Here is an 11,514-nt window from a genome sequence, read left to right as displayed (position 1 = left end):
AACAGTAAAAATATAGCTTTTATTTCTCTAAAAAATACAGTTTTAGATAAGGCACAAGAACTTCCTGTTGTTTGAAACCCATCACTGTTCAAAGGAGTAGACAAAGAATTCCCACATCAACAGCTACAGAAAGATAAAAGTTACAACTTCCCGCAGACTGTATACCAATACTGCATTAGAGAAGAAGAAAAAAATAGGACCACAGTTTCATGCATGTCAACTGCATGAAAACTAAGGCTCAGTCCAGGTTCTGTTCTACAATTTACTGGATGTAAATGACACCCTAAATTCAAAGTATCAAACATGTGGCTGCCAGTAAACCACCATTTGCCATGACTTTCCACAAACCAGTCAGTCTTAGGCAATTCGAACTCTTTCTTGCCCTCTTTCTTGCTCTCTTTCCATCACACAAATGAATACGTCGTCATTTGGCTAACAACCCTCTTGCCTTACTTAAGGTTGTTTGCTTTAGGTATGCAGCTGAACTCTTGCAAAGTTTACAAACTACTAACCTAGAGATGTGCAAGTGTAAATTCTAGCTGCAAAACCAGCAGAAATTTTTTACAATCTCACGCTACAAATACAATTTGTGACAGCCTAAGGATGCAGTTGCAAATACACTGCTTTCTAACCCAAACAGAATTTGCATACATGTGCCAACAAATTGCATTCGCTTGTTTCTAGGTTGTCACAGTGGAGGCGAATGTTTTTCAATATTGGCATCTCTCTGGAATTATGTTTCAGCGCACAGAGGCACAGAAGGCAATCACCATGCTTTTTGTGGCTGGAGCTTGTACTGAATTCCTAGGTTGTCACCAAGTATGGAGCTCAAAAAAAGAAAGAGCTCAGCAGACCTTATGGCTGAGGAGCACATTTCACTCGACTCTAGGCGAACCACGAATAATCATGAACCCTTGGCACTCCTGATGGCAGCCTCGATGGCTTTCCACTGGTCCTTGGGTACATTGGAAAGTCTGTTGAAAACACTAGCATTGTAGTTTAGGTGACCCCCGTCCATTCGAATAACCTGCAGACAGGAAAACAATCCAATAGTCATTCCAGTTGTTAAGCCAATGATGCATCTACAGAACTTAAGAATGAACCGTGGAATGCAGCAATGAGGCACGACATGACAGCTGAAGAAGTGACTAAAGCCCCTCCATTACATTTTCTGCCAGCCAGGTTGAGTACCGCCAACCTCCCCTCCCCCTGGCGCATCCTCCTCACTTTTTTTACGAACTTCTGGTGTAGAACAGAAATGCCACCGTATTCCTCCCGTGCGTAAAACGGCTATACGGACAGAACATTGCCACAAATTATTTCTTCTTCCTGTGCACAACGAAAACATCCCCGTGCTCTTCCATCCAAAGGCACGACTGGAGCAGCAAGCACTGGCTGAACTCTGCTAAGCTCGCTGCAGTTTTTTGCACAGTGTTGCCTTGAAAAAGTTTCTTCGATGTAATCTGGACACGGCTTATGATGTAATGGAACACATAGAAAAGACTGAACTGCGATTATATTGTCGTGAGCAAGAGTAAACAATGCCCTCCGTGTCCTGCACCTGTGGCCCAATGAGAAGGTAAATGAAGATTTGCTTTGAGCTCACACGAACGAGCGCTGGCACAAGAAATATAAGGCATGGGGCCATTTCTTACTGGTGTCCACAACATTCAGCTGTGTCTTAAGCTGCCTCAGAACCCATAATCAACCAATGGCCCCAACAGCACGTCACAGAGGCAAATACCAGTGGTGTGGTTCTTGGTGATTACAAATGCTTTTGAGTTCAAAGTGCTGCAGCTATGATGCTGTGAAACCTTTGGACAGCACAGCATTCTTGGGTTTGTTTCACACATGTCAGGTATCGGTAAAACCAAACAGTGTCTGAGTGCTATGCCTCAGAAGCGAATGCATGCTGGTGCAACTCATTGTGTGCGCTTCGATAGTGCTTGGTGTTGCGAGATGAGAGCACTTTTCTTGACATGTCACATATTAGAAGGGATAGTGTTGGCAAGGCCTTTAAAGCTTAATAAATATTTTTACTGCTGCTCGAATGGCTTGCACAACGTGGCCACCGCAGCCAGCAACGTGCCCGCGACCTCCCCAAAAGCAGGCTCCTCACGGATGGTGCAACTGTGTAGCCATGACGATAAATTACAGGCATGTTCTTGCAAGGGCTCATTTGTTTTTGTTATCTCGTACAGATGCGCAAAAATTAGGGGAAGATTATAGCATGAAAACTTAAACAAATGCAAAGGGGAACCTGTCATTCAACACAGTTTTCTGATGATAATGAGATTCGCCCATTTGTTACATGACAGTCAATTCTAAGCTAATTAATTCAGCGGAAAATGACGCCGGATGAAATGATGGCAGATGACAATTTATAAACACATGCCCACCAATTGCACTTTGTCGACCTCGCAGCCCTCGCTTTCGTGATCCAATTCCCCTCTTTACCTTCATCAGAAAGGTAGGGGCACAAGCCCTAGAGAAGCGAAACATACTATTCGTTCAAGAGGAACAAAAGATGACAGCCACGACTAAGGTGGAACTAACTCAGCCTCTGCGGGTGTTCTTTTTCTGAACATGGGGAAAACAATCATGATCCTAATGGATGTTGGAGGAACCTCGAATTGCACCTTTGTGTAATTTGTCTGAAAAATGTCTCGCAGTGTGTTTCATTGAAAAATTAAGGTTTCTTCAATGCAGATAACTGGCAGAAAATCATCGACTGATAGTATCCCTCAAATGATATTGCATAAAATTTCTTTGAGGTAATAACGTAAAGGATTCATGAATATTTTAAACCTTGAACGCAAGAATAACACCTTTTTCTCTAAACTGCCTTGCGTGCAAAGCATGTGAGAGGTTGTACTTTCTTCATGTCTCCCGACCACTACACTAGGCAGAGCATGGTACATGAATGCAGGTATGCTTGTTTTTGCTTTGTTTCTTTTTTTGTTCTCTCTCTCTCTCTCTTGAACAGCAGTGATCCCAATGAATGCCTTGCCAAACTGTCCTTGAACTGTCTTCGGGAGCACCGTAGAGCATTGCATTGTAGAGCAAATGCAACACACTTTGCCAGAACAAGCCTCCAATTTTTAATTCTGTAAATGACTACAGTATCCAGTTAGCATCTTATTGCCCACAATCCATGTCTTTACCAATCAAATGAACGAAATTTGTAGTACTGTGTATTTGGTTCTACGACAAAGCAGCATTTTATAAAAAGGACTTCTGCAAAGCCTAGGTTGTCGAGGTAACAACTACATAAACCAATTTATCAAGCCTCAACATAAAGGCAACATTTCCATAGCTTTAATGCCTATTTTTACCGTAATGTAAGGGTGGTAATCTTGGGCGAGATCACACAAGCATCTTGCTTTCTTTATGCTCACTTAATCTCTCGTAATTTGCTCGCACCACACTTTTATTAGTGGTCGTCAGCACAGTGAGATGGGAGCGCAAATTGAAAGCAAACTACTCAGTGATGTAAAATGCAAAGCGAACATTCGGAAACTGAGATCTTTATGCAATACTGCCCCTCGTTGCTTGAGCATATTAAATATTTTGCAACCACTGTCAGTTTTGACCAATTATTTGGGGGCAAAATTCCAAATTCATATTTCATCAGATATCTGACCTTTTCTTCAAACGCAACAAGTTCCTTTCAGATTGGTCAAACAGACATTTTACAAATGCATTTGTGTATTTGACAAGTATTTATGCACTAAAATCAGACTTACACCTACACTAAAGCATGCTATTAACAAAGGTACAAGAATGATACTGAGCAGCTAGCAATTGGTTGGTATCTTGCCGTTTACATTTGGAAGTGGTGGATTCAAATAACATCGCCTGTACACAAGTTCTTACACTGTACAAGTGTGCCGGCTTACCTCTCCTGTCAGCCAACTGGAGTAATCGCTGACCAGGTACGCTGCCAAATTGACAACCTCGGGTATTTCTCCTTGCCTCTCTATGGCACCCTTCACGGCTTCTTTGGAGAAGCGACCATCAGGATCTAGCCTGCTGAAGGCACCCTAGGTAGAAAACACAAAAGAAGCAGTTGTGTGTAAACAGAGAACAAACCTCCTCAAAAACCTACAATCAGTTTGTTACACTCGAACACGAAACAAACACAGCCAAATACAGTGTACTTATGTTAATTCAACTTCGGTTAGTTAGATTTTTCTGTTAATTCAATCCCAACCAAAGGTCCCAGCTGGCACCCATTCATTTCTATGGGCCCAAGCTTTCGCTATTTAAATCCTAAAATTGGCCATCGCCAGATAAGACTTTCCGTACCGCACCTACTGGGCATTGTTAGCCCACTAATGGATTCAAATGCCGCTTTCAAGACCTACCACACCGCCCACGGGCACACTGTATAACCGGTCGTGAAGAAGAACTATGTTTTTGTTTTCTAAGCAGTTTGCTTCTTTCCCACCAGGCAGTGATTTTTGAACGCGCTTCGAAGTTTCGCAATGGTCAAAGTAGAAAGCAAAAATGACTGTCTCCGGGAGCAGCACACGCACTTCGAAAGATCGCGGATCTTGTGATTCCATTGCACCTGCAGCTTATTTTATCGATGGATCGAGCAGCAGCAAGTCTGAGGATGCTGCCTTTACATCGGACTTTGACTCAGAGAGCGCTGAAGACGCAAACAAGCCCAGAATATTGGCGGCCACAGCCCGGCACGCCGAACTCTAGTGCTTGCAGTTAAATATTTGTAGCAGAATACCTGTTCGCAGAAAATTAGATTTTTTTTGGAGATAGTGCCTATCAGGCGGCAATACATTTTGTATATCTCATAATTTCTGTTAGATATTTTTCTTAGTAGATACAAGTGTGTCTTTACAAACTTTGTTAAATTTTATCCCACAATCATGATTCTAGCAACTTATATCTTTTTTATGACATAAATCACGTTAGTAAAACTAGTATACGTGAAAAGTGCATTCATTGTGTTTTTTGCTTGTGCATTACATAAAATATTGAGTGCAGTAGTTCCATCAGAAAAAAAATATCTGGCATACCCTAAAAAAACACCTTTTCCCTATGGTAGGGAAAGAGTTAAAGCTTGACCAGTCAGCAAGCACATGCGTGACCCTTATGTTGACCTTAAGAGTAACCCCTTTAGTGGTAGCATCAGTCTCAGCGGAGCTTAAGGGATAGTGATACATTGAGCATGCACCCATATTCTGTCAAAAACACCTATTTTTGGTCAGCCACAGGAAGATTTTAGCAGTAACTATAGCTCATATTGTCTGATTACAGTATTTACCTGATCCTAATGCGCACCTTCATGAAAATCGGGCCGAACATTTCCTGCGTGGTGTGATCGCATGCAAAACCGAATCCACTTCGTGAAGTTTGCTTCATAGCGGAATTGGGGACGTCGGAATGAAAACGAGGAACTGTTCGAAAGAGCGGCATGAGCGTCATTGTTTGGATGTTGCGGTGCCAATGGAGGCTGGTAACGATGCTCACTCTGTTCAGAATGATAATAACTGGTGAATGGCAGTCACAGACGGGAGGAGACAGCATGGCTGTTGCAATGGTGAGCAACTTGACCGATATGCCGAAAGGCAAAACAGATGGCCGATCACCTGCGGTTCGCCACTCGGCTGGATTTCTCTAGCGTGCAGGATACTGCAGACCAGTTGATGGACCTGAAGCACGAGACAGCTGTGAAGCGGCAACAACACACACAGAATGAACTCCAAGATTAGCCAGTTCTTCGCGGACTATTGCCTGAACAAATGGTGCTGCAGGCAAGTCGTTCGGCTCACTGGGGCGGGAAAAAAGGGCTGCAGGTGTCATGGCTTCAAGTTCTCGCCACGCTATACGTGTCAGGTCATCTGATGATGATGGTCGCTGCTCTCCTAGCCCGTCATCACAAAAGGATGTCTCAGCTGTGTTCCGCAGATGTGCGAACGACATTGCAGTGCAGTGGCTATTGGCCTGCTGAAAGCGTTGACACTCTATTATGATGTCCTGTACAGTTTCACAGTTTTCGCACATGAGCAGGTTGAAAGCATTGTCAGCGACCCATTCAGTACATGCCCAACCTTGTCTGACTCAGCAGTATCGCTGTTGGCCTTACAGCGCAGAGCCAACGCGTCCTCGATGTAAGAGATGTATGATTCTGTAAACGTCTGGGCGCGGGTTGCTGCTTCTTTCTTAGTGGTGCTCTTCCGCCCAGTGGATGGCCGACTAAGTTTCTCAGCTTCCGTTTGCATGTGTCCCAGTCGTTCACTCTTCCTCGTGATTTTCATACCACACCTTCGCTGTGCCTTGTAGGTAGAAGACCAAGTTAGCCAACACAATCGTCAGATCCCATTTGTTGTGGGATTTTACACACTCATACGTAGCAATCCAGTCTTCCACGTAGAGGTGGTCGGTGCTGCAGAATGTTCCCCTGGATCCCCCTGCTGAACCGGCACAACCGTCGGGGTTGCAGACGTTGATAAGGGCCACACCATGTTGGGTCCCGTTTCGTTCATCACGTTGTCAACTCTGAGGTGAGAGCCACTGCGGAGCTTCGTTGCTGTTTCTCATGGGTACCCCACACCTCCGCCTATTTTTTACGTTGCAGAAGTCACACTAACAATGTATTTACAATATTTACACGAGAGACAATGACGCATAAATAACATGGCTGTCAAGAGCAATTCCACCTCTACACGTCCCATGGTCTTCTCCTGAATGGCGCCACTCTTGGTTGCGCCATAACAATATTGCTACACTATTCAATCACTAAAGTTGCTCATACCACTTCTTACATTCATGAGTAAATTATTCCTCAAAATCTTGAGAATGGCAGCCCACAAACAAATCTCGTGGAACATAACATTAACAGCACATGCCTTTTATCTGAAGTATTCTCAAACTTATTAAATATTAAATGTACACAACAATATCAGAGCTCAAAACTGAAAAGTAATGGAATTTTACTTGCGCGGCTCTTTACGGGTGGTGCAGTAGTACCCGTGCAATGTCATTACAGACACTGCACGGCATGTCAAAGCTTTTAAGAGTGCCAGAATTTTTATCACATCCGCATATGTCACATCCGCATTAGTCGGACCAGTATATATATTTAGAACCCCATTGAAGAAGCTCAAATGCAATGCTAAATCTTGCTATCACAGCCAGTGTTTCCCCACTCGGACGAAGCTGCCAATATTTTTTAACGATCTTAAGTGTGGCTTTGCACATGTTGAACTGCTGCTAGTTGCTTCACGCAGAACTGTTGACGATACAGCCTATGCTCGTTACAACGGACCAGCATACAACAGACTTTCGGATGTAACGAACCATATTTCCGCCTTAGCATGTTCTACCTATTTTATTCGTGCAACGAAGTTTGCTTTTAACGGACCACACCACAACGGTCTATCGGCTACAGTGGACGAAATAAGCTGCAATTTTTTTCAAAATCGGGCATATATAATGTACTTTTGCCGTGTCGACACGGGCTGACAACTGACTTGCGAGAGTCAGCCGATGATTGCAGCTCAATATCAAGTGCGCGAGGGAGGAAGGCAGAGCGGAAACGCACCGTCTTCTTTTGCACACGAGGCACAAGGAGGGTGGGGGGACTAGAGAAAGGAGGGTTCTACTCTGGCGGCTGCTGCTTACTGCGTGGCCGCCATATCTTGAAAGCAATCTGTGATGCAAACAAAGTGCGCGCCTGCGCAGGCCTCTTTTTCAAAGTGATCTGCGATGCGTGCAAAGTGCGCCCAATGCCGGTAGCTTCATGTGCGCTGTGCTTTCAATGTTTGGTTGGCGTTGAAGTGAGAGACGGCACAAAGGCCAATTCGCTCGCTGCTGCTGCCACACTTATCTTAATTTGCTATCGATGCTTCGGCTTTAGAGCGAAACTGCAACTTTTTTTGTTCGTTTTTTATGCGAAGCATATTACTAGAGCTCAACCCAGCTCCTCAGGTGCGGCGGTGTCACCTTCAATACCATGTGACACCGTGACGTCACGACAGAGGAGAAACGGGGCTCCAACTCGCGCCGTCGCTCGAGAGCTCAACCCAGCTCCTCAGGCGCGGCGGTGTTGCCTTCAATACCACGTGACACCGTGACGTCACGACAGAGGAGAAACGGGGCTCCAACTCGCGCCGTCGCTCGCACCGTCGCTCGCACCGTCGCAGCATCGAGCAACGCAGTGTTCGGCGCGACAACGAAATGTGCGCCTGAGCAAGCGCCGCACGCCTGAGCCGACGCCAACGACACCGGTTTTTCTGCGACACGAGCTCCTTAACGCTGTCGCGTTAAAATAAAGGCTAGTATGCTTCGCATCCTGGGCTTAACCTTAGCTAAGCCACAGCCATTTTTACTCTCGACGTTCGTCACTCACTCTTTGCAATAAAGTTGTAAGACATCACAGGGAAAGTTTCGGACGAGAAGAGTTTAGGAAATTACGGACTTAGGATAAAACAGACATTTTTTTCGGATTATCAGGGTCCGTTGTAACGAGAGTCGACTGTATCTTTAAGAATGAGGTTGCGACCTCCCCTCCTCTGTAAGGCGCTTAAACAGCGCCATGCTTAATCAGAATGATAACAGGCAAGCGCTTCTTTTATAGCTTTATTCTTTTCACATGAGAACATGTTCAATATTGACACGTGTACATGTTTATCTTTCTCGGGTGACCACGTTTCACTGCTTAACAAATGTTATCACGCAGCGCAGGGCGCGCCTGCATGTAAAGGAAGTTTCTGGAATGTTATCGATGGTTCCATCCGCTGTCTGTCACCGAACCTGATGTAACCTGATTGCATGTATGCGCGACGCGAATAGTGTAGAACTTTGTGGAAGACACGCGGGTCCCAGTGATTAGTCTGGGACATTCAGCGACTGATGTATAAAAGCCAACGCACTTGACCCGTTGATAAGATTTTCGATGATCGCCGACCGTGTTCACCGCTATCGTTGTACTATAAATGTAGCCTGTTCTTGTGGGCACAGGTTCGCCCAATAAAAGTTAGTTTTGTCTTTCACAGTATTGCTACCGTGTTCTTCCTACATTATGGTTGCTTGGGACATGTGTTAGGAAAGAGAGCTCAATGTGAAAATTAACTATGCAACAGCTAACAGCTGTCGCATAGAGTATTGCTGTTTGATTTTTGTTGAAAAATTCACATCATGTATGCCAATTGATTACACCTTGATCTTTCTGACCAGATTTAGCATGCGGACCACCTTTTTGTGTGTGCATTTTATACTCAATTAAATTCTTTCTTATTATCATTTCACTTTGTGACAGTCATGTGTGTAGTGCGCGACATGGTGCGGTGGTCAGAAAGGACAGAAGCAGACGACAAGGAGTGTGCACCCCGAGGCGAATTCCCTGCTGGAAAGAAAGCGACAATGCCGAAGAGCGTCCGGCACGTGAACGTGAGGCGCAAGAAAAGAAAAGAGAACATGCCAACCAATTAGGAGAAACCACAGAGCGTCAAACAGCCAATCAGAAAACGACTAATCGGCCAGAGCGGAAGAAAAAGCAAGGCGCGCTGGCAGAAGCGGGGGGAGACACAGGGAAAGTTCCAGGAGGCGGTGCCAGGAGAAGGTCGGCCACCGGACCGGGAGTTGAAGACGGGCCGTCGGGTTCTGGACCCGAGCCACCAGGACTTAACACGACCGGGGCCCCCTGCCAACCCGTTCGTGTTTGTCGCCACTCTACCCGATCGTGCCGCCAGCTGCCCAAGGCCAGCGAGCTTCTGTGCCCATGAGCAGGACGAGAGCAGTCGGGCTACAGGCCCGAACACTACGCCCAGCTGCCCGGTCAGAACGCTGTCGTCGTGCGCTCGTGCCGCCACACCGCCTGCCTTCCATCTCCAAGCCAGAGCTAGGGTGCTCTGGTCGCCTGATCAGTGGGTCAACACCCCGACCTTTGGTGAGATTGGCACACCTTCTCTCATCACCTTGTCGCCACATCTCCACGTCGAGACTATTAAGCGCCCCTGCCATCGTGGTCAACCCGGACTCGTGCACTGGTTAAACGCCACCATAGCCCTGAGTGTGTTCCTTACTGCAGTGTCTGTTTGAGTGTTTATTTTATGCTTTCTTTCTATTTATTTCTATTTCTTTCTATCATTTTATTTTATGCCTCTTTCTAGTTTTATTAGAAGTTTGTGTGTGTGTGTTTTTGAAACCAATGGCTTTGTCCTCAATTAGGTTCTCGGAGGCTCCGCCTCAGAGAACCGTCAAAACCTTTGAACACAAGAACCTGCATCACGGTGACCTTGTGGTGTAGGCGTGCATGCCTACGCCACAAAGGACTAAACCCGGCCTTGTCACCACTGCCAATTTGCCCTGGCTGCCATTGCTACACCTTTCAATGTATTCTGGCCGTCTTTCCTTTGTAATAATTGAAAAAAAAAATCTTATATTTATGAAGATTTCAGCTTTGTACGTTCCCATGCAGGTCACTAAGGGAATTTCAGGTTGTGAAAACTGTAACTGGCAGGGCAGTTCATCGACGTACACAGTGGAATTGCATCGGCCGTGCAAGACTAACTCGTGCTTTTATTCACCCGTGCATTTGGTGGCTTCGGTGACTAATGTACGCATTTCCATTACCGATTTCGTAATTATACTATTTTTGATGTGACTATGACAACACTTATTCGGTGATGTCATGTGCATTCATCAATACTAAGACCACTATCATGTGTGCCGGCATCGCACCAATATAAATCGGCACCAACGACATGTGCCTGTCATTGAGGCACAGAAACAGTACCCCAGCTAGGGTAGAATTAGAGACCCCACATTGATCAACAAAACGAATCGGCTACTTAGCACAAGCTCTTCGAATAACTGGGCCTCATCGCGCTTGTCTGCAGGACGCACCTGGCACATATGTGGACTGGGCTGTCCCAAATTCCAGTAACATTGTGTGCGTGTCCACTCTCATAAGAGGCCCGTGCCTTTCCTGCAGCTATTACAGTCGCCGACCGATTTTCCGGACTCCGAAAATTCGGACATGCCCGATTATTCGGTCAGCCTCGCGGCACCGCCGTTCTCCCCATAGACCATAATGTATAACAACTGCCGAAAGTTCGGACACCTTGCAACCTCTCGTCTGATTTTTCGGACACTCCTTGAGCCAACTCGGTCGAGAGCACCATGCACCGACTCTGACCGGTGCATGGTTCCATACATCGTTCGACCATAGCCTCCTATATTTTTTCATGCCCGCTCACTGAGTGGGGGAACAAAGCGCGCCGTCCGTACCGCCTAGTTCATGCGCCCGCCACCAGACCACGCTGCCTTCCCATACCCTGTCCCAGAGCAGACGACGCGACGCCGCCGCTTGCGCACGCGCTCGTGGAGACAAGTTTGGCGTTCGTATTTGAGATGGAATTATAAAATATAATCGCACGTTAAATTGATGTTCGTACACAATGTACAGTGGAAGTAAGCAACACAAAACATGTTGTGGAGAGCCAGCCCTTCACCAAAAAGCGCCGAACTGTGAGATCAAAGCTCACA

The 11,514-nt window shown here is 45.9% G+C and overlaps 1 protein-coding gene across 4 annotated transcripts in view; it reads right to left on the bottom strand.

Moving 5' to 3' along the window:
- Window positions 1-11,514, bottom strand: part of LOC135895825 (2,4-dienoyl-CoA reductase [(3E)-enoyl-CoA-producing], mitochondrial-like) — a 45,909-nt gene continuing 34,395 nt past the window's right edge. For all 4 annotated transcript variants that reach the window (XM_065424028.2, XM_065424027.2, XM_065424026.2 and 1 more), the window contains 2 exons: window positions 3,900-4,043; window positions 1-1,027 (listed from right to left, as the gene is read on the bottom strand). In XM_065424028.2, coding sequence (XP_065280100.1) covers window positions 905-1,027; window positions 3,900-4,043 — 267 coding nt within the window. In that variant the 3' untranslated portion in view covers window positions 1-904. The remainder of the gene's footprint in view (window positions 1,028-3,899; window positions 4,044-11,514) is intronic.

Source organism: Dermacentor albipictus, chromosome 2, assembly GCF_038994185.2.
Source record: "Dermacentor albipictus isolate Rhodes 1998 colony chromosome 2, USDA_Dalb.pri_finalv2, whole genome shotgun sequence".
NCBI classification, from domain to species: Eukaryota; Metazoa; Arthropoda; class Arachnida; order Ixodida; family Ixodidae; genus Dermacentor; species Dermacentor albipictus.
The sequence above is the reverse complement of the archived record's forward strand: the minus strand, read 5'-3'. Positions and strand labels throughout refer to the sequence as shown.